This window comes from Thunnus maccoyii, chromosome 7, assembly GCF_910596095.1.
Source record: "Thunnus maccoyii chromosome 7, fThuMac1.1, whole genome shotgun sequence".
Taxonomy (NCBI): domain Eukaryota; kingdom Metazoa; phylum Chordata; class Actinopteri; order Scombriformes; family Scombridae; genus Thunnus; species Thunnus maccoyii.
In genome coordinates this window covers 15,895,681-15,920,032 of record NC_056539.1, presented here as the reverse complement: position 1 = coordinate 15,920,032, position 24,352 = coordinate 15,895,681, and the positions used below count along the sequence as shown (strand labels likewise).

Below are 24,352 nucleotides of genomic sequence, written 5' to 3'. Positions count from 1 at the left end.
TTTCATAAGGAGGGAAGAGGCAAAATGTAAACTAGAAATTAGAGGAGTAATTTTGAATGAGAACTTTTCCATTTGAATTTGATATTTAAGTCCACGTGACAGTAGTTGATGTGGACAATTACTAGATTACCAGGCCTGTAGAGATCCTTGGTCATGGACTGGATAACTATTCTCTGGCCTGCCTGATATAATTATTATAATACTAGATGTCAGATTTACACTTCTGCTGCTGCAGGGACAATGACCAGAGTGAGTCAGGATCTGTTACAACCATGAACATCTACCTCTCAGGGCCACTTAAAGGCAAACCCACAGCCACCTGACATGAGGATGGAAAATGAGATGTTGCACCTGAGTCAAAGTGTGCACCTGCTTTTGTTTTTCAAAGGGAAGTAGTGTGATTCTAGACCAAATAGGAGAAATGTGTTATGAAAAAGCTTATGTGAGTTTTTTACCTGCTATTAGCAGAGTAATTGTATTTGTCCCTTAATTAATCTTGGTCTTTATAGCAAGACACTTCAGCAACTACTGGCCAGATTGCCATGATATTTAAATGAATTATTCCTAATAATTGTGGTGACCACATGAACTTTCATATAGCACCACCATCAGGTCAAAATTTCCTTTCGACCCTTACTTTGCTCATGACAAAGTATCTTGGACACCAGGGGTAAAACCTCCATGACATTTACTGTGGATATCCATGACTCCCAGAAGACTTTTCTTAATGTCTTAGTGTGTCTCAAGTGTTGTCATCAGGCCAAATTTCAGGTTGCCATGAAATTTCCTGCCTCTAAGAGCATCTCTGCCCAATTAGAGCATTATGTGACCTTCCCTCTAGCACAACCCTGGGCCAAATTATCAGTGTTGTATGCAAAGTAACCACTGGCATCAAATTTGTTGTGGATATTAATGTTCCCTGGAAGATGAACGCTCTTTTAGAAATTTTAGTGTGAGAGTTTTTGAGGTCAAACTGCACATTTTTAGTCCATCTGTTGGCTAATTACAAAATCGTCAGTGTGCTTTTTCCTTACAAACCTCTTATTTTGTAGCCTGTAATGAGCAATGCAGACTCTATGAGCCACTGACTCTGTCCTTGTTCATGTTTTATGTGCCTTTCAAATGGCATCTTCTGAAAGATTCTCATGTCACACACAGAGCCTTAGTTGAAAGACATGTTGAAGCAGAAAACACTGCTTTGTAAATGAGGCAATTAAGCCTCCAATTCTGGTACCTTGTTCTGCTTTTAGCAGGGGGTTGACTGTGTTTTGTTTGTTTGTGTTTGTATAACAGATGCATGTGCGTGTATGTGCATCTACTATGTGTGTGTGTGGGCATTTGTAGCATTTCACATGTGGAGGTCTGGATAAAGACATCCTTTCGGAAGTGCTCGATGAAATAGCAGTACTTAGTGTTGGCTTTAACGTGACCGTAATGACAGTAATCAGACTGAATCTATCTGGCATTTCAACTGTATCAGGAGTAGACATTGGTCACAAAATAGAGGAGAGCACTAAAAATCTTTTGGACTCTATTTGACCTCGATGCTGTGTGTGTGTGTGTGTGTGTGTGTGTGCATGCGTTCAATGTGCTTTAATTTCTGAGAGAAAAGGTGGCATAGAGAGAAGGAGAGAGAGTTTGTTTATTGTATAAATTGGGAGATACTCAAACTCACAATGACATGATTTTCATGCCAAAGTATCAAGTGGAAAGGTTCTGGATGTTTTCACCTTGACATACAGTATTTTTTAGTGAGGCACCTGGATTTGTGAGATCCCATTTTTTGTTCTGGGTCACAAGCCAAAAAGGTTGTGAGTCACTGGTTTAATCTTGCAATGCATTATATTTCATCAGCTTATCATATGTTTTTTTAATGTAAAATCTTAATCTGTTAAGTAACTAGTAACTATAGTTGTCAGACAGATGGAGTGGAGTATAATGTACAATATTTACCTGCAGTAGAATTATAAAGAAGCATTAAATGGAAATATTCACATAAAGTAAAAGTATCTTCAAATTGTACTCAAACAGAGTACTTCTGTTACTGGATTCACTTATTTTCCACCACTTCCCAAGACAGACCCTCAGTATCAGCTTAAGGTCTTCAGTTTCATGTCTGGTGTTGCTGGTTTCACTGAAGAGAGAGGCAGTAAAAGAAGAACTGTTATCTTTGTGGGAGTAGTGGTTAATTTAAATGTTGCAAGCCAGAGATTCAAGGAAGTTAGAGATGCTAAACTAATGGCAGCATATGCTAAATCCACGAGTCATTAAGCTAAACTTGGAAACTGAGCCACAGCAGAGTTCTGAAAGAGTTGCAAGACTATCTAGCATATAAGCACCAGGCCAGTTTCCCGGTGATAGAACTGTGAATGAGGCTCTACCCCAGAATGATATTTGATGTACTCTGGGAACACTTAGTTGTCATCTTGTAAGTACAAGCAGATTGTGTAGATTGACTAGATTGTGTGTCTCTCAAATGAGTTCCTTGATTTTCTTTGATTTCTATTCTTCTGGGTCCAATGTCACACCTGCAGCCCTGTGTTTGTCACTTTTCTTCTGCTCTGAATGAGGGCTCTTACATACTCCTCAACTCTGCCGGCACACATTTACAGTAAAGGGATGCAGGATGAATGAGACTGAAGTGGTTGAGTGCAGTGATGATACAATAGAGGCACTCCAGTGTCTCTGGAGGACTGAATTGGACAGTAATTACTAAAGCATCCTATTATTTTAAGACATTTCAAAAGGAGAGTAAACAGCACTCCTTCTTCCTCTCCCCCTCACAAACAAAAAGGTAAACATGCATACATCATCTGTCCAAGTTATTGCTTAAATGTTTTAATAAAAGCATTGGGAAAGGTGAGTAAAATCAGATTGGATACTCTTGTACTCTGACAATGTAGAAAGAGAGACTAAAATCTCTAACCCTAACCCCTAACCCCACTAACCCTAACCCTTTGTATTATTAGAGGTTTGTTTAACTTTTGGTAAATGAGGTAGGTAATTGTGACGCTCATTAAAACATTTTCATCAGGGCCTTTTCCAAAGAAATCATTAAATTTGCAGGGCAAAAACAACTGATTCCTACCAGTTAAATCAGGAACTCAGAACAGCATTTTATTATTTAGTGAAAATCATACCCCAGTTTTGGAGTTGAATCATTCAAACCTTCAAACCCTCATAGTTGTCCCCAAACAGATTTCTCTGCAGTAACACCCAAGGAGGAATCACAAGGATTTCTCATTCTTTCATGACCTGACATACTATGTATGCTGACCGATAACACACACATGCACATATATAAACATCTGTGCACTGAAAACATGCTGAGAGTTGTCAAATCAACAATTCATCCAATACTTCACAGGTGATGTATCCTGGAAACGCAGCAGACCACAGTGGTTACAGATGAAAGATGAAGACACCAGCACATTATCATTGTGTGTGTGTGTGTGTGTGTGTGTGTGTGTGTGTGTATATATATATATATATATATATATATATACACTGTGCACTGTGTTATCAGTGGTTATCTGCGTGAGGCTGTATGTCCTGTGTGTCCTGTGTTGATACTATTCTCGGCAGGAGTGTTTACAGACTTGGACAGACTGTGTGTGATCCTCATTTCTTCTGATCACAACGTGATTGAAACACACTGGCTGTGCCTCTGGCCATCCATAAAGCGTCCATTGCTCACCGCTGCTGTTGGAAAATTGCCTGTTTGCAGTAGGGTTACTGTTTTCATTCTTTATTCACCAAGCACAAACCTCATTATTTATCCACCAGCACAAAGAGGTAGAGGTGCTCTACTACAGGGTTCAGTTTAAATCTGCATGAAGCATTTGAGCTTAGCAACACTGTAACCAAATGACTTTGATGATTTTGTCAGAAATCTGCTAAGGTACTTGCTAATATCCAGCATGAACATTAATTTGACAAAATGTCTGTACAATGCTGACGATCTATTTAATATTACATGTTTCAAGTGAGTAATGTGACTGATCAAAGATGCATTCAAAACATTTTAATAATCCCCAATACCTGTCTCTATTTGTTTTTACTCGTTTTCTATCTTTCTTAAAGAAAGGTTTCTAGTCGATACAGACATGACTGTTGTATAAAAGCTAAAACTTTGTGTCCTAAGTTATTATTTTTAAAATAACACCCAAAGGAAAAATATCTGCACAGTTTGATCCATGAAATTTGTTGTTGTTGTTTCTGTCTTTTCTCAGATGAAACTCAGTATGTTTTGCGAAGCAGCTCTACAGAGTGGAGAACCAGTAATATAGTCCGGGAAACGGTGATACCACCTCTGGTTTCAATCTGTCTGCTTCTCTCAGTGTTTGTCTGCCCACAAAGCATTAGCTCTGAAAGAGAGTCTGCACGATGCTGCCCTCAGAGGACCTCACGCTTTGGTTTATTCTCTACCTGTTGAGCTGCGAGTCAGACAGATATTCAGGAGAAGAGACGCAGGGATTTAAAAAGTCCATCACTTAGTCTGCCAGCAGCTCATTCACATGTTCTTTATTCACGTTTGCCTGTGGAAAGCTGAGGGAGCATGTGATTGATGTTTCAAACAGAGGCATAATTGGTTAGCAAGGAATGCAATTTAAATGTCATTGTTCATTCATACCAATTTCACTAGATTTGCTTAAGGGTCTCAACTGCACCTTTAAGTTAATCTTCTGCCACATTGGATTTGTTTCCTTTTCCTTCATTGTTCATGTTTCTTAAAGCTACAGAAACTCACTTCAACTCAATTTGTTGTCAATGGACAATTTCAAAAAAGGTCATAACAGGCAGCTTCAATCAGTGTTTTACTACTGAAGGTTTGACACTTTAGTAGTCCTGATCCTTTCTAATTTCATTAGTAGACAACTGAGAGAGAATCCGTCTCTCCCCCTCTCTGTCTCCTTCTCCTTCATTATTGTCTCGCTGTCAGTGTCAGACAGACACCCAGCGCAGTGTAAATGTCAGAGCTGTTTGTCATAAGTGAATTATTAATGATGACATGCTGAAAAGCCATTTTCCATGCCACAAAACCATGTGTCTGTCAAACAGTATGCAGAATGGAGACGGCGGCGTTATTGAGAGAGAATATGTGTCGAGGGAAAAGTGTAGAAATGTTTGTTCACTCGCACACTCTATAGAAATGTTTTCATTTAATTCAGGCCGGCATATTTGTTTCATGACAAGGACATATTTGTTTGTGGTGCGTTTATGGTGGAGAGCGTCTCATTAAGCGATAAAATGATAATACTGCTGCATTCATTCTCTCTCTTTGCTTCTTCTTTGCTTTCTCTTTCTCTCTTCCTTGGTGTGGATTGCAAAATGTTGCAAACTGACATTGTCGATGACCCTCACAGAGATGGAGAAAGATGATGAGTTACTGAGATGTGTGATCTGTCAGCAGATGATGGTGTCCGAGTTTGACTAAATGTTGCTCTGGGGTGCAAAATGAAAGCACTGAAGGGATGAGAAAGAGTTTGAGAGTGCAGCAAAGAGGAAAGAGACAGACACAGGCTGTAGTGGTATGAACTTTTTTGATGGATTTTGTGTGTGTGTCCCCTTGTGTTGCTCTCACATTTGTGACAGAATGGTTTATATAAAGCCCTTGATGAACAAAATACACTGTTATTGTTCTCTTTGGTTTTGATGATTAAAGGTTCTGCAAAGACTAAAGAATTAGTTTGACTTTAGTGACGTATACGTTATAATTGCAATGTCCCTGCTTTGATTCCGGCTGGATCCTTTGTTGCATGTTATCCCTTTCTCTCCCCCCATGTTCCTGCCAATCTCTGTCACCATTAATAAATGCAAAAATGCCAAAACATAATATTAAAAAATGGCCGTAGTTAGCTTCAGTCACCATTTCTGTTTCAGAAATGGTCTTTAAATTTTTGATTAAACCTGAACATGATGGTATTTAAGAGCACAGCACCATCAGATGGCCTATATATTCTCTCACCACAGAATATCTCCAGGATGCCCCCATTCCCTTTTCCCCATTATAGCCTTAAATGTTACTACCATGCATCTCTGGGCTCATGCCCTGCTTTACTGACACCACCTACATCTCCTGAGGGAACCCTCTATGAAATATAGCCTCCGGTCCTCCCATTGAACACCACATGAAGGCAGCATGCTCTCTCATTTACTATTGTACACACACACACACACACACACACACACACACACACACACACACACACAGCTCTGAGTCGGAGTCTAAATGTGCATGGTTTGCAGGCACATGCGTAGATCAAAATTTATTATCTGTTTAATAATTAAAAAACATAGATCTGCTGATAACTCACTACAAGCAATATTTAAAATTATGCTTGAGGTTCTGGACTGGACAGAATTTTAGTGTCAATTTACATTTTTATCTTTTAAAGAAGTGCACGCTAAGACGTGTAGCTTAATTGTGCCTCTGGAAAATAGAACAGCTGCCAGAGGAGCATAAAGCTATATCAAACTCATTCACAATCATGCATAAGAAAATTAAATTAAGTTATAAAAAGAAAACATATTAACATATTCTATTGGTACAAGAAAACATCATCACATTACTCCAATACTTATATCACGTCATTGGCTTCCCATTCAAAAGAGAATTCACTTTAAAATCCTCCAATTAGTTTTTAAGGCACTACATGGTTCAGCTCCCCTCCAGAATAAGATCAGTAGCTAGTAAAGGTGCATTTATGTAACTGTATCCACATTTAAAGCTAAGCTCAAAACCTTCCTGTTTTATCAGGCCAATGAATAGTGTTTGTGTGTGTGTGTGTGTGTGTGTGTGTGTGTGTGTGTGTGTGTGTGTGTATGGTTTGTCATAGGCTATTTTTGGGGACAAATTTCAGACTTAGGACCAGTTAACTGGGGACAGCTTGTCCAACTGGGGACAAAAGTCATGTCCCCAATTGATTTTTGGGTCAGTGGTTAGAGTAAGTCTCCAGGAAATTAATGTCCGCAAAAGTGACCATGATCTGATTTATGTGTGTGTGTGCATGTGTGTATATCTGTAGTTCAACCTATGTATGACCTTCCTTGAGTATGTGTGTGTATGTGGGTATTGTAGGTTATGTATAAATATGTTGTTTCTTTATTTTTTTATAATCTTTTAATCTACTCCCCCTCCCCCCTTTTCCCCACTGCATTGCATATGCTTGATGTATTTATGTCTCTCTTTTAAATGTAAAGCACATTGAGTTTCCATGTTATGAAGTATGCTCTATAAATAAAGCTGCCTTGCCTATCAGCCTCTTCCTGAAAATAAAAAAAAATTCAATAAACCACATAGATAAATATACTACAGTGTATTGATTAATTAACTGTGTTTACTCATTCTTTGTCTCTCAGAGAAGCATGTTAGAGAGATACCTTTTTCTGAGCAGCTGGTCTGCTGTCCAGGCAAGTCTACTAGGAAAACAGCAGCACTTTGTGTTCATCCCCATATGTGCACACACACCGACAAATAAAACACTCTCAGGTAATGATGTTTGCTTAGAGAAGAGGCACATTTAACCCCCCCCCCCCCCCCCCCCCTCCTTTTTCAAAAAAAGGAACAGGCCATCAGCTAACATAAGACAGGAAGTGATGTAGGTCTTGAATGTTCTGTTCATTGTCAAGCTGTAAATCAGGGATATAATCATGTATTCCACAAAGGTTCATCAATATCAGATTAATCAGTTATTCAAATCACAGCATTTTAAAGGATTTAAATTGTCAACAAATCCCATGAACCATGAATTCATCTTACAAACAAGTATTGCTTGTGCAGCCAAAGCCTGATATAGTGTATCTCTCTGCCATTGACCTTCATTGTTGTACAAAAGCGGTTAAAAACTATAGGACACAAAATTCACACCTGAAAATAGTCCCTTACAAGGACACCATCAACTGCTGTTTAAGTAACATAGCTAAAAACTACAATACTCAGCTGTTTTAGAAATTTATTTAGCCTTTTTAAGAATTTAACATTTTTGTGACCCTTTTTAAAAAGATTTTTAAACAAGATCTTCATTTAGAACCAGTGGGCTTGAGGCTGAGAGCCACAGACACAGTGGGAAGTCAGAAAGTATTGAGAGACTGTTGGATTTGGCCTTTTTACAGGCTTGAACTTTTTTCTCAAAATTAAATTGCCTCTTTGGCAAAGTTATTATAATTAACACCTTTAGGCGGGATTTAGTTTTAATATAAAAATTGGAATGTGATAAGTCCTCCATGCTTTTCTTTTTTTATGCTTGTGAGCTGTCTTATAAACGATTCAACCACAAAGCTTTAATACTTAATTTACCTTGATAGCAGTGTGTATGTGTATGCGTGTGTGGGTGTGTGTACGTGGGTATTATGTTTTTGTGTGCGTACATGCTGAAACTGTGGCCGTCATGTGCCTCTTTGGACATTAAAGTCCTGAAATGTTGAGCGGGATGAATGTGGGCCCCCGTCATAGACCTTGAATTTACTCCCATTCGTTAATTCAAAGCTTCAGATTTAAATATCAACGATGATTGTCCTGTGTTCTCAGAGTTCAATGCAGTTAGCTTATTGGAGCAAATAATACCTTTGTAGTGCAACAGGATTTCTTTCAGCCACTGATGCTTTCAAGCCAAATGGGCTTAGAGGGGAGAGCCCTAGCTATATCTAAATTGCCCTTTGTGGCCCCTGTTTTGAGATTATAATTCAGTGATGGGTTGTGTGGCATCAAGATCCACACATTTGCCTTTGTTTGAGGCTAATATGCAGGGAAAGAAGCCAGAGGCACGCCTAAGTGTGTGTGTGTATGTGTGTGTGTTAGAAACAGAGAGAAAGATATTCATCACATTCATTTCTCCCCAAAACAGGAGGGAGTCCAAATGTTGCAGCTGTGTGACTTATGTTGCTCCATGAGGGAGTAGTTTTGACAAACGAGTAGAAGGTGCTTTGTAAGCAAACTGAGTCCATCATAGCAGCAACCTCAGCGTCATGTCTCTGACCTCTAGTGGAGCTACTGAGAACTGCTTACTGCGCAGACAGGCTCATGAATGCATTCATGAGACAAATGGATGGTGTTTAGCCTGTAATCATTTGTTTATATTATGACGGCATCTGAAATTAATGGGTAAATATGTTGAGAGGCATCGATCCAACCAGGGATTCACACAAGAAGTGGAATAATTTAAATAGATTTTCTTGAGAATTATTCATGCAGAGCTACAATGAGAATGAGAAGGTGAAACCTCACACATTTAAAGTTTAAAATCTCTTTTTAGGTGTAATTTGGCTCAGTCCTCCTCACACTGGGACCCCCTTGCATGCTGAAAATGTTTATAAAGGGCGAGAGGCAGTGGCAGAAGCTGCAAACGCACCATGAACTGATGAATTATTCTTCTATTTTCTATTTTAAGCTAAAGTTTGATTTGATGCTTTTTAGTCAGATAATGTAAAATTAGCATTGTTTGCTGCACCAGAGGGCTCCCTAATCCACAGTCTTAGTGATTCGCCGTCGATTCAGTCAAGCTTGTCCGCACAGTATGTTTTCTAGATCCAAGCAGCTGCCACTTTTAGGTAATGATGAAGGGATATACTGTCATGTGGAGTGAAAAATCAAGCATACCCAATCCGCAGCTGCTGGGACTGTCTGAGTAATCTGAGTAAAGTCACAAACACGCATTAAATTGTTCAACTGATATGCCTAGATTGGGGCTTTGTGATTTAATTTATTAGTTTTGGGGATCATTTCCAATGCCAAGCCTGAATACTGATCCAAACTTTCACTGAGGAAATCAAGACAAAATAAACAAAATCACTCAGTTACCTTATATTTATTGCAGCTTTCGTTGGATTAGTGGAGTTCAGGCATCACTCATGCACACTGTGTATTAGCCTTCTTCTCTCAAACCTCAGAAGTACACAGCCGTCTACCAGCCATCTGCTTATGACTAGCAGGCCCCTCGCACACCTCCATGATAAATTTACAGCTGCCTGTTGACCATATTGATCTGTCGTGCTGCCAGTTTGATTATTAACACTCTATTTTATTCACTTTAATTTTGAGCTAGATAGATTTATGAGCTAATGGATGGTTTAATTTAAAAAAGTAAATGGCTGCAGCACAGAGCAGTCACTGAGAACTCGCTCCCTCTTTGGCTGCACAAGTTGGAAATTCCTTATTCATGGCTTTTTTTGATTACCACACCTGCTTCCTTTTCACTGTATTATGATGTATTTCCATCATCACGATTTAATGCTTTTTCTTCTTTTGGTTTTACACCGTGTTGTTGAAATGTTCGGACTAAGAAAAGTCTCTAAGCCCCAGACTATTCATGCTGTGTGAAATATAAACCTCCTTAATGTTTTATTTTATTTGTACAAGCACTCTAAAGGTTTTTTTCTACTACAAACTTGCAATATTTTCCTCGTACCTCCCAAGGTACTTTCAGTTCCTTTACATGAATATTGACCATGTGTGCTTTCAGGGAAAATGCTTTCATTGCCTAAGGTGGCTGAATAAACATAAAACGCTTTCATGTTTCTAGAACCATGAAAAACTTGATCTCCATATGATATCGGAAGATAATATATTACAGTATCGTTTTTATTTTCTACCTTCTTAAGGGAGGCAATACCATTCAGTGATACCACAGGATTTCATTTCATCTCATCCCATTTCTTTTTCACGATCGCTGTTGACTACAAACTCAAAATAACCGAGAAAAGGAAGACGCAAAAAATGTCAGTTTTGATTGAATGTCTGTATTAAACATGTTTAAACAAAACTTGGATGTTGAACAGGAGAATGGTGGGATGACAGTTTTCAACTTTGCAAACACCAGGACTGTATACGATACTGTACATGACCAGAATTTGGACTTTACATTTTTGGAATTATCCAAATAGGACACAAGAATTGAAATTCCTGTGCCTTTATTTAATGTAGTACCTCTATTTGTCACTAGATGGCGGTAATCACTCAGCAATCTTATTTCCCTCCCTGTTTCTCACTACTGAGAATATTGTTTTAGGAAGATGAAGTATGAGACTGATGTTAGGATTCATAGAGTGACATGGTAGTGTTAGTACAGACATGAATTAGTGTAAGACTGATATATGAAGCTAAAATTGGCCTTTTATTAAATGGCAGATATCAGCCAAAAAGTCATCTACCTGCACAATGATGGGGATTTAATGAAAATTCATTAAAACAGCCCTAATAGACCTGTCATGTTCTTTGATTTTCATTGATTATTCCATTAACTGTTTAAGTATGGCTTTCATAACTTAGATTCTTTCATCTAAAGACAGAGAGTTTTCTTTATCATCGGTGTGATGAGTTGCGTGATGTGTTATTTAGTCACCAGGAACTGCTGATGCTTAAGGGCACAAACAAAAAAGTCACTTTAAATTACTCTCACATTAAATGACAGTTTATAATGATATATTATAGTAATAATGAGTGAAAATGAGTAAAACAGGCTGTTATTTTCAGTCCTTCAATTATATTTGAGCATATACGTTTACTGATACTTCAGTCATATAAGTGAATATATTTCTAATTTATCTGATCAGAAATTACACATTGGACTTTTAAAAACTGTCAATAGTTGACCTCTTTTCTGAGAGTTTTATTGTCATGATCTAAATGCTGTTGCAGAAGGTTTTCCATCCCTCAGTTATTAGGTATTAATACCAGGATGTTCATCATTACATGGGCAGTGTTGGTGCCAAAGACTGCATTGCAGCGTTTTTACATGCTGCTTAAGCCTGAATGAATGAATTTCTCAAAATTATCAGGTCAGCGTAAAGCTAATCTTCTCCGAAGTCAATAAATTCCCTACAGCAGATTCCGTCCATAAAGAGGAATAGACAGCAACGAATGTCTCAAAAACACTCCTCTTTATCTTTCTAAATTAAGTTGCTTAAATTTACTGTGCCTCCCAGACAGCTGTATAAATGTCAGTGTTATGCTTGTTTTGTTGGTAACTGCAGTGCACCATTCGCTGCCCAACTTGTTGCTTTGAACGCTCTAAACTTGCAATATGGCGGAAAAACCAGGTTAACAACAGCATGCTTGTAGACAGAGTCGTTTGTCTGGAGACAACAACCATAACTCAGCTCCCCATGGGGAACTGTGATTTATATAGGCTATTCCATAAAATCTAGGGTTATGGCGACAGATTCACAGGGCTGAGGATAGGGGGCATGTCAGTTCAGTTGCTAGGAAACAAGTAAGAGGAAGACAACAGTGGAAAGCAGAAATCTGGGTTGGGTAGAGAGAGAGTAAGACATCTAGAGAGACAGAGGAGGGTGAGAGAGACAGGAAGAGATATCGTGCCGCAGGGTGAATGTGTTTCATCATATTTCCTTTAGGCATTGATCAAGGCCAGGAAAGAAACCAACAGTGCTGCTATTTCCATGCTGTGTTATTACGGAGATGACTATTGATTCTGTCAAACCCACTTATAATTATTCCTGTTTTTATGATAAAACACTGTCTTTCCCAATGTAACGCCCAGAAATTCAAATTGTGGTTTTTGTACAGCACAACATAAACACACACACCCAGACACACACACACACACACACACACACACACACACACAAGGTCCTCTCATGTTCCAACCATTACCATCTCAATGAAGCTAAATATAGTCTAATCCTGCGGCCCCTTCATCTCGCCACATCAATAGGTCTGGCTTTGTCGTCTGTCTGTCCTTCTCTGTTTACCCCGAGCTTTTCTGTGTCACATTGAAATCTGTGCTCTGGCCAATGGCACACTGACCCAGCGCATGTTTATTTCTGGGGGAACTTTATAGGTTTAATATATTTTTTTGGAGATTTGAGCATCGCCCAGTTTACAAGCTCATTAATGAGAACATCAAACATCAAAATCCCCCATGTGTCTCTGGTAGATCCCTCAATCAAGGGCATGATGCTGATAGTTGACACATACTGACAATATACTCAGTGACTGTAGGTGAATAATATCCAAAATAATACATTTTTAGCAATAAATGTGTGTTAAAAATGATAACTTAAAAATGCAAAAAAACCCACTTTATTATAAACTCAATACATTTGTTGATGCAGTGGCTCAAACTATATGTTCATCCACATCTCCAGTTGTGCACCATGCTAATTTCTATTGGAAATGGAAAGTAGTCCCTGGATTTAAAACGTATGTTGTTTTTGCGTTTGCCAATATGCTTATGTTTTCACCCATATTAATTAGTGTGTCAGACATTTCAGCAGCATACATCAGCTGTGTCGACAGACTGCAAGAACAGACTGTTTTTGTGCTGATTCAGTTCTACATTTTCCACCAGTCCGTGGTTATTGCTTTTTTTGAGCCATATCTCTGAAATATGCAACTTGATTACAGTCCAAATATAATGGCATCTTTGCAAAATCGTAAATTCAGCTTAAAATTGAATTGATTGGAATGACGTATTTGTGTGTAAATGCAAGAAGTGCAACAGTTCAGTATTTGCCAGTGTTTTCCAATGTTTGCCAGGTTCACAGGTTTGCTCCCAGAGACAAACAAACACCACACTGGCAGTTTGATCTAAGATGTTCCCTGCATTCAATCAGTAAATTTCTCCTCGACCATAATTGGATATGCATTTTAGGTAGTAAAGAGATACAAGTAAGGATAACTGTGCTTTCTTCTAGGTTTTGTGTAGCAAATTCTCTGCCTCTGAAGAGCAACTGCAAATTTACAAAGGTATGAACGAAGAAAAAATTTAATCAAACCTGTATTCTTCAGAGACCTGCACTAAGAGGGAGAGCAGTAGCTCATAACAAGTGAACAAAATATCTGACTGTGTTAGAACATCAAACAAAGAGCAGACAGGGAGTTATGGCTCTGTGGTCATTAATCCTCAACTTGAAGTTGGACGTGATGTTCATGGAGATGCTAACTCACTGTGGTGCTGGTGAATGCACTCTTGGGATATAATAATGTGTTTTCAAAAGCGTTTCAATCGCCACAGTACATTAGTTGTTAATTGAACTTTCTTTGAACTTGAAATATGTAACTTCAATCTTCATTAAGCAAGCAGCCTTCTTTGTTGGGTAAGATGTTTTGTAAAACATTGAGATATCATGTTCATTTTTTATTGCCGCTATCTTACTATCAGTCTTTTTAAAAAACTTTTTCATTGCAGCTGTCTTCCATATTATTGTGGTGCGTTCACTCTGCTTGCCAAAGAAAACAAGCTTTTCTTTCCCACTACAGCCTTCCTTTTAATACACCTCCTGAATTTTCATCTTCTCCTTAGAGGTGGAAATGCACAACTGTTCCTTACAAAACTGTATGAAGTAAAGTTTGTAAATCCAGCAGAACGTGAAGTCGACCACAGTTGTTGTTGTCTGAAAACAATTTAATGCTATGTTAACCCAGAACGAGTGAAAAACTTTCAAGTTAATTTGAGCTCTCTGCTGCTTTGTTAAAATCAATTTAATTTTCAGATACAGTTGTTCATGCTTGTGGATGGATAAGCTTTTAATACTCTACACTTCACTACACAGAATCCTTTTTTTTGACAAATCATGTTTAAAACTAAAGCAAGTAAAATATAGACTGAAATTAGGAGTGATAATGGAGTAAGATAAATGAAAGTGACAAAGAAGCACTAAAGCTATTAGACTCTTAAAGGATGTTCATGTGTTATGATCAGACTGCCTGGTTGTATTTTGATCTGCTCTTTTATACCTGCACAATTAAAGCCCCACCCATAGCTGCCATCGAGTCTGTTCGCCACACTGATGAAAAAGTGTTGACATGTTTAACTCAGACAGACACACAGATTCCTTATTTGACGCCTCTCTCTTGCTCTGTCTGTCTTCCTCACAGCGTTGTGTAAATAATATGTGTTACTCACTGCATTAGCTACCGGCACTTACACTCCTTCAGTTACACTACTTGCCATTTAGTCAATGATTATTTATGACATCTCACCTACCTAACTGGATTTCAAACTTAAGTGTTCGGCAAAGGAACAAAAATTAGAAACACCTACATAGATACCCAGAAGTGTGTGTGAATAGTCCATCATTTAATATTAGTGACCTTCAGAATTGAGCCAAACTGTAAAAACTTTGTCACCTAAGAACTAAAGATGTGTAATATTTAAGATGCTTTACATTTGTGAGAGTAGATTTTCTTTTATCAGACACTGCAAGTTTTTTTTCTGATGTAGAGTTTAATTTATACTCTGCTCTCATTATGTGTCTTGCACAGTTTGTGTGATCCTGTTATCCTTGCTAAGTTAGCATAATGACGTTAAACTCATGTTGTCGTGACGTGACTGAATCAGATATTTTTAGCAGAGCTGCACAGCGTTTCTGCTTTATAAATGTGTCACCTTCTTATTCCTCTGCTCCGAATCCATGTTGGACAGAGCAAGACGAATAAAAGAAAATAACCCTAAACCAAACCCAACAAATCCAAACTGGCTGACTGGTAAACTTTGTAAGTTACATCATAGCAGTGGGTGTTTTGTTAAGGAAAAGATGTAGACTACAACAAACATTGGCTCTCCTGGTTGTGTCTTTTGTAGATATCATTATTTCTGAGATTATGTGGGTAGAAACAAGGCAAACGCTACACTGCAGCAAAATGAAAATAGTTTTAGTTCACATAGAAAAGTGGGATGAGCCACATTGAAAGGCATGTAAATTAAAGGCACTAGAGCATGGTGGAAAGATGTTGGCTGGTGAAGATGGAAACTATTCAAACATCTGTCCAGTAAGCACGTGTGGTGTGTGTTGAAATCACATGTGGGACTATTTATGTTTCAAAGGAAAGCAGCTAATTTAGTTAGAAGACTATTAAGCTGAGAGGATGATAATGACCAGGTTTCAGATAAAAGCCCGCCAGGTATCTTCGCTCACACGTTCTATTTTTGAATTGAAATCTTTGTTCACACCTCAGTCCTGTGGCACTAAGTCCTATTATCAGAGCAGAGACTGTCAACCTGCTGTCAAAACAGCAGGTAACTGTGGTAACCCGGCGTTCTTCAGCTCAATTTTTTGCAAGTTAGACATCTCGTCTTCAACAGCTAGGAGAGGTGGTGACAACAAGTCTACAATGTTAAATTAGATGTTAGTTCTCCAGCAATATTTATGTTCTATAACTTTATGTTATTGTGGTAAAGCACATTGCTTTTTAATTTCAATTTGTCTTTGTAATCTGCTAATCATGTGCACCCTTTGTCCATAAAATCTAATATTAGTTTCAGATTTTACCTCAGAAACCTTTAAGATTCATATAAATCTCTAAAAAAAAAAAGTATTTGAATTTCCTTCACCTCAATAAGAAGAAGAAGAAGAAGATTCTTTTTTATTATTCTTTTGGATCTTATAGGTGTTTCAAATGTCTTTAAAGACACACCTCTGTTAGGATCTTATTTAACTTAAAGTATTCAATATTTTACTTAAGAAAAGAATGGATAAGATAAACTTTACACATTTTAACTGGGAAAGTGTCACAGTGACAAAAGAAAGTACAACAGATGTATATACATAAGTAACCTCAAAAAACTAATACTTGATACAATATGACTTTCTACTATGTCCAAAAAATATATAATAATTTTGAAAAACAAAAATAAAAAGTACTAAATACTATATACACCACAAAAACGGTAACTACAAAGTGTACTGAAATTCAAAACTAACACTACTAGCTATGATATTACATGATTTGATTTATTAATAGATGACAGACACAAAAATGTAATGCAAGGGATAACATGTTAAAGTGAAAACAAGTTTATTTCCAACATGGTCCTAAGATGTTAAAAGACAAAGAGGCATTCGACACAAAACTAACAATAAAATCCTGAAATCTAACACACATCACCACAATTTAAATAAAAAGTAATAATGCCTGCATCAAACTACAAGGACAATTTGATAGCTAAAGTAAAAATGTCACAAAATGTCAAGATTTAATTATGAATCTATAAATCTATACGGCGAGTGGTGTCAACATAGTCTTTGCAGGTTTGACCGAGCTGGAGGTGAGTTAGGCTGAGCCCATAAATAAATATAATAAATACATCAGTCGTGTTGCAGTTGGGTTCAGTCACAGTTCTTCAACAAAATAACTTGTTTGATTCAAAAGGTGGGTTTTCAATTAGAGGAAAAAAAAAACTATTGACTCAAAGTGTCATCTACAACAAAGACTCTCTAACCGCTAGCTCTCTGCCTTTTTCCGGGAAAGAACCATCATCCTTCCACCCTAATCATCCCTGTTGCTAACACCTAATTACAATAATTCACCCCTCACCTCTCAGCCAAGAAAGCTGTAGCTGCTGCACGCTCTCATCCTGGCAGAAAACAATGTAATGGTGTCGCTCGCTTACTGCTGTAACCTTCTATCACACTTAGCTTACACTGAAATAACAAAAAAACAAGAGAAATGTCATTTATTTCAACAGTTATAACTAGAAGAGCCTGTTGAGACACACTAGTACATCTCTTCTCACTGTGCGTAATGAGAAGATGTCTAATTTCTGTCTGTTATGTGTTCTATTTTTAATGCCCATAATGTGTTGGAGCACTAATGAGTTGGAGGCCACACACCATTGATCACTGCCTTCGTCATACCACCATCACTAAATACCCATCAGTGTCAGTGTGGTGGTTAACGCTCTCCTGTGGTTCCTCTTTTCTTTGTCTTCTGTTTCCATCTCCATCAGTTTACTCTCTCAGTAGATATGATGGTAGCTGGTGACTTTTACTTGCACTGACTCCTCCGGTTTGTCACTGCTTGATATTATTTGAGAATAAGAGCTTTTATTCAGTCTGTTGACACTATCTTTATAGTAGAGCCTCGCTGCCTGATTTCAAGGGTAACACTGCTATTATTCTACATGTTTTTATTATCAACAAATCTCATATATCAAATATCAAATATCAAATATCAAAACCAGCAATGTGTTTGTTCGTCTCTTGATACTTTCCAACATTCCCTACCCTAGCTGCGTCTCTTTGCCTCAAGCACATTGGTTCCTACTGAAGTCATAAATCTTTTTTAAAAAAGGTCACAAATAATAGTTTAAATTTTTAAAGAGTTGCGTTCATTTCCTATAAGAGGTGGGCATTGTAGTTTTCACCAAAAGTTACTCAAACAGGAGTAAAAAGAACATTAGTTGGGGACTATTTTCAGCCGCGGATTAGTACACATTTTGTCACTATTGAGGATTAACCCACGCTGAAAGAGTCCCCAACAAATGCTCTATTTACTCCTGTTTGAGTAATGTTTGGTAGAAGAGGAGTAAATAGAGCATTTTTGGGGGGACTATTTTCAGCTGCGCATTAATACACATTTGGGGCGCTAGTGAATATTTACAGCTGCAGGATGGTGTATATGGGATCGACTACAAACAAACTACAAACAAACTACAATGTTCATGTTCATTATAATGAAGGAATATGTGCAAAGTTGTAGCTCATTGATTATTTACTTGTTTGTTAGTTTCTTCAACAGGCACAGTACAGATAAATATTGTTCCACAGGGCGAAGCAACGCCGCAGATGTTAGCTGAAGCTAATTTGCAGCCCAGTGGGTGGTTTTGTGCTTTTGTTATGTTAAAACAGCCAAACAAACATATTGCTGCAACAGATTTAGGATTAAAAACAACAGAACAGATAACACAGACTGTGTGCATGTGGATGCATGACTTTTTATGCACTGACAAATAGGTGCAAGAACATGTATGTATGTATAGTAACGTGACAATTCAGTGTTGGTTTGGCTATTTGACAATTATAAAAATACCTAAAATATATAATAATTATCCTTTAATGCTCCTGGTTCACTGCTTGCTCTATAGTCGTGTTTCTCATATCTTACATGTGCAACTCCAACCTCCAAACCAACTTTAATGTGTCCTTTCCCTCCTATTTCCCCCCTTTTCATTGTGAAATTCCCTGATCCTCATGAGAGTATATGATCACTTCCAGCCAGCACACAGCAGCACGACTCCCCCTCACTATCATGCCTTGCAATAGTAGGTTTTGAACCCTGTAATTAAGGCAAAGATGCGTGCTGCTGTCCTCCTGAGTGTCTTGCTGGCGCTGGGTATTTCACAACAAGTGTTTATACTCTCCTTCAGATCTGATGCGTGACCAGCATTCAGCTCGCTCGCCCTGAGGCGTGACCGTGCAAGGTGAACCGCACAAGTCAAAGCGTGGCCCCTCTTCAAATGGTAGTTGACCAGTCACATAAAAAGCTGGAGTGGTCCTACAGGCAATCTTGAATTGTTGCTGTTGTTTTGTTTTTTTCTTACAAGTCTTTCAAGAAAACCTGTAAAGTCAGTGCATATTTGGAATAACAGATTTACAGGCTAATGTTAAATATAATTGGTTACATAATCACGTCACTATACAGGCAATAGCATCTATTGTTTGTTTTTATTGCATTTTAACTTTATCAATTCATGAGTGTTTTTCTTGGTCTTTATTCGCTGTTAACGCACGTTTTATTTGCGCATGGTAAACTGCGCGGGGAGGAAGAGGTTAGACAGAGGTTAGAAGAGGTGTGTTGATCCTGTCGCATTAGGAGACACTGCTGTCTCCTCTCCTGCTCATATAGTGCGGGAAAAGGAAGACGCTTCCTTCACTATCCCACTGCATAGGATTCAGGAGGTCATTTTTCTTTTGTGACACGTCCTCTAGTTGACAGCTTGTTGCGTTCGTGTTGCGCATTGTTTCGGGGGAAAAGGTGGAAAATGACAAAGTTTTTTTTTTTCCCGGTCGTGCTCTCACGCATGCAGTAGGATAATGCTCTTGTGGTAGGTGGTCAGCAGAGAAGAGAGGAGACAGGAGTGATGTGCTCTGAATTAGTCAGTGGACTGTTTCTGGTTTATTTAAAAATCCATGGATTAACCTGCTCTTCTTCTTTTCGCTCAAGGGACTGATGAGGATGGCTGAAGACGTGACCTGTTGCAGTTTTTCTCTAAGTTTTTAGTGATTGGATGGATAAAACGCTGCAAAATGCATCGTCGAAATCTATTTTTACAGCTTCATTTAAGATTACGGATTGTGACATGAAGCAAATATGAGTTACTTTTTGGATATATGTCCTTTTTACGCAGAGCGCACTTGAAACGGGGGGGTTGCTGTTTACTGGACCTAAGACGCGACACACTGGACAAAAATCTGTAAATGTTTTGAACTGAATACTTTTAAAGTGAAAGCGGTGTTTTTGCGACTAAAACTGATGATGGACTAAAGGTGATCGGGATCTCGTCACTCTGCTGCTGTCACACCGAGCGCAGCACCGCGCCCTGCTTTCGAGGAGACTATAACCTCCTTCTACTCTCCTGTCTCACCCTGTCTTCCCTCCCGTGTGGTTTGCTTTTGACAGAATGGCCCGATTTGGAGACGACGTTCCGGGCTTTTTGAGCTCAGGAGATGGAGGGTCCGAGCGCAACAGGAACCGCGATGGCGCGGCCGTGTCCACAGGTGGCATCTCCCCAGCCTTCAAGCAGACCAAAGCGCAGCGTGCCCGCACCATGGCCTTGTACAACCCTATCCCGGTCAGGGAGAACTGCTTCACCGTCAACAGGTCCCTCTTCATCTTCGGCGAGGACAACGTGGTCAGGAAGTACGCCAAGAAAATCATTGAGTGGCCATATCCTTTTCTGCTTCATGGTGATAATGAAGCGAGCGAAGTGTGATATAAAATGTACAAACACTCACACAAGACGTGCAAGGAGTCGTGTAGGAGTAGATTGCAAAGGTGGGTAAATGTTCCTGTTGGTCAACAAACAAACATAGAGGAAAAAAAAGATTATTTTTTCATAATCCTTTTATGCCCCCTAACTTGAGTAGAAATCCCACATGTTTCTACAAGTGCAATTTTTGAGAAACTAAAGTCCTTAAAGAGGCAAGTTACTTTTAGTGTTTTGGCCTAATTTTCTCTGTGTTATAGACTATATGAGAAAATTCAGCACCATGGACAGCACGAATACACACACACACACACACACACACACACACACACACACACACACACACACACACACACACTGGGTTCTGAGTTCAGTCTGAAAATTGAAAATTGTTTTAGCGATAAATTACTTTTTCTGGTTCATGAACCGATTGATTAATTGAATAGAATCTAATACACTAGATTACTGTGCAACAGGAAATTAGTAATTGAGACAGTAGAGTAGGATGTGATAACACAAACTCTGAATCAGACTTTTTTTAGTATACCATCAGCACTATTTTATAAAACAAAAGCCCAAAAGTGGATGACATTATACATCAGTGTAAATTTGACTCAGATTATGATGATAGCTTAATCCAAACAAAAACTAGAAGGGGAGGAGGAGGCAGGCGTCAGTGAAAAGTGGATTACAGAAACACACAAGAGTTTCTCCGTTCATGGATGTAAATCTTTCTGTCAACAAAAGGCTCTGAAGACCTGCTATTGGAACCAAACCCACTGTCCCACCTGATGAGTTATGTACACTATATATCAAATTCAACCACCACAACAAGCTGACCTTCTCACTCATATAAACTCCCAAATAAAACATATCTTACTTACTACTGACATTAAATTGAAGAGTGGCATTATTGGAAGCTTATATAGCACTATTATTAATTTCCACTTGTGCTGTTACACTAATGATTATTATGCTGCTTGCTCAAACCTAACGACTCCTTTTATTATTACGGCAAAGGGAGAGAGTGTATTATTTCCTCTGCCTGTTGCTGAGGAGGGCGACCACACGCAAATGTCCATTACTAGCGTGTTTGTGCTGCCACTGTGCAGCTCACCAGGTGTCCGGGCCAGGTGTGGCCTCTTCACTGCTATTGTTCTGCTCCATTCAGCAGCTTCCTGACTGACTGACTGGCCTACTGCTGATATTTAAAAAAACAACAAAACCCCCCCCCCCGCCAGCAAATAGAACGCTTCTATTGTTGATCGCCATCTATTGTTGTTTCCTCTGGGCTTGCCCGTTCATTGAAGTGATTAAAAATAGAAACGGGATGAATTTCAGTCAACAGCTGTAGAAAAACGGTTGACGTGTGTATGTTGGTTATCGTATTACAGATATGTCAGCCCCCCCATTGGCTGCGTCATGCGACCAATAATGATACTACAACTGCACCTACAGGCATATGTTATACTCTAGCAGCGAGAATATGGCTTTAAAGCAAAATGTTGATCCTTCTGGTCACTACAGCACACACAACATTTTGCAGCCAGACTAGCAAGCAGACAGACTGGCTAACCTCCAGGTTAATGCTCTGTTGAGGAGGGAGTGTCCCATTACATCTAATGAGCTCTACTGTATCTGATTAACAGACATTAACAGGAATTATATGTAATGATGTCTGATTGCTGTGTCATATGCTATTACAACAAGTCATTACTCACCAAGTCATACTGTATTATATTATTTGCTAATATGGTTTTGAAGGGCGTGATGCTGAACTGAGTGGTGCTTGTGCTCTGGTCAATATCCTGTGTGGCTGCCTGTGATGAGAGGCTCAATCCGCTATATGTGAATCATATGCAGGGTGTAAAGATTTACACAGAAATACACAAGTAAGCACAAATAAGACCACATGATGTACATATAAAGACATATATAAGCATATAAACACATTGGCACACACAGATTTGTACTTCCATACTTGTGAGGAGTAGAAATGTCAGTAATATCACAGTGTACCCTGCATGCAAAGTTATACATAAATAAAAGTACAGAAGTATTATCAGCAAACTGTCCTTAAAGGAATAGTTTGGAAATGCACTTATTCACTTTTTTTTTGCAGAGTTAGATGAGAAGATCGATACTGCTCTCATATCTGTTAAATATGATGTTAGAGCCAGGGGACTGTTAGCTTAGCTTAGCACAAATACAGGAAGCAGGGGGAAATGGCTAGCCTGGCTCTGTCTGAAGGTAATAAAATCCACCTACCAGCACCTCTAAAGCTGGCTAACTGACATGTTATATCTTGTTTGTTTAATCCGCACAATAATCAAAGTGTAAAAATGACAAGTTGTGGTGTTATCCTGGACTATTTCTTGATCGGGAGCAGTGACTTCCCAGAGTCATGTTGTCATCTTGAGGTTGCCAGAGATGTTTCAGCAATGCTTAAACTTAATCTAAACCTAATTCTATTCTGAAGCTTAAAAGTCTTAAACCATATACAGACCTTTGAAGAAGCAAGAACCACCCAAAACATAGTCACTTCCTGCAAACATCCCTGCGCTCATGGTCTAAAACTCACATTGGTCCTCACAAAGATGGAAGTACATGAGCAGACACACATGCGCACACACAATCTCTGCAGGACATCTCGTAAAGGTCAGCCTTGTGTTTGGAGCACAACTTGCCGCTGTCACCCCACCGTAAGAGGCTCTTTTTTTCTCTGAGTGCTCAATTAACAGTGGATGATCAATTCAGGAATTATCCAGAGCCTTCTGCAGCTGGGCAGGTAACACTGGAGCCAGAGTGCTATGTGTTGGCTTATTGCGAGCATATTGCGATGGATTTTGATATTTGTTTGAATGCATGCTCTCTCTTGTGCCTGTGTGCAAGCTCACGGGAGTAAGGAGTGGTATAGTGTGTGCGTGTGTACATGTATGTGAGACTCTGACTGTCAGGTGACCTGCCTGAGGTCACAGGTGATGGAGGCTGAAGGAAGCCTGGCGGGGAAGAGGCAGAGCTAATGAAGCATACGGCATGGGTTTAGTATAGTAGGCCTGGTGAGGAGTGGCAGCTGCTCTTCCTGTCTGATCCCCACCAGGATCCCCTGCAGCGGGAAGTGTCCCATTGAGAAGGTACACCTTTAAATAATTGATTGTTGGATTTAATAAAGTTTGTTTCATCAGTGCACGCGGAATTAACCGTGGGTGAGTACAATATGCCTGCTAGTAATCAAAATGTTAGTTTTTAGGTATTAGGTGGTGCGATTTGTAGTCAGTTTAGGCTTTATGTCAGTGCTCTTTTTTAAGCTGTGTTTTGGACAAATAGAGCTCTCTCAGAGGCTTTGAAAAACACAGAAGTGAAGACTGGTGAGGGTGAGGTGGGCCTTCCATTTGGTTATTTAATTAAGGGAGCAATTTATGTTGTAAATGCTGTGCATATGCCTCTAGAGTAGGCTTAAACTTGAGAAAGCCCATTCATTCCTCTCTAACTAAATTGCATCCTTGCATGAAAAATGAAAATGGAAAAATTACCAAGGAAATGACCCTAGTGTCCCCAATGTACTTACGGTCTTACTCTCATTTATTTCCAATTACAAAAACAGTTTTTCCGCTTATTGCTTGCTTTTTTACTTCTTTAGTGAACATTTTAGAATGAATGTAGCTGAAGAATATGAGACCAGTGTA

General features: G+C 38.9%; 1 protein-coding gene across 5 annotated transcripts in view; it reads left to right on the top strand.

Moving 5' to 3' along the window:
* The window catches only part of LOC121900004 (voltage-dependent R-type calcium channel subunit alpha-1E), a 104,292-nt gene that overhangs the window by 13,406 nt on the left and 66,534 nt on the right, over positions 1 to 24,352 (top strand). For all 5 annotated transcript variants that reach the window (XR_006096861.1, XR_006096860.1, XM_042415859.1 and 2 more), the window contains exon 4: positions 20,360 to 20,626. Coding sequence is in view for 3 of the 5 variants with exons in the window: in XM_042415859.1 (XP_042271793.1) it covers positions 20,360 to 20,626 (267 nt within the window). In the remaining 2 variants the exon portion in view is untranslated. The remainder of the gene's footprint in view (positions 1 to 20,359; positions 20,627 to 24,352) is intronic.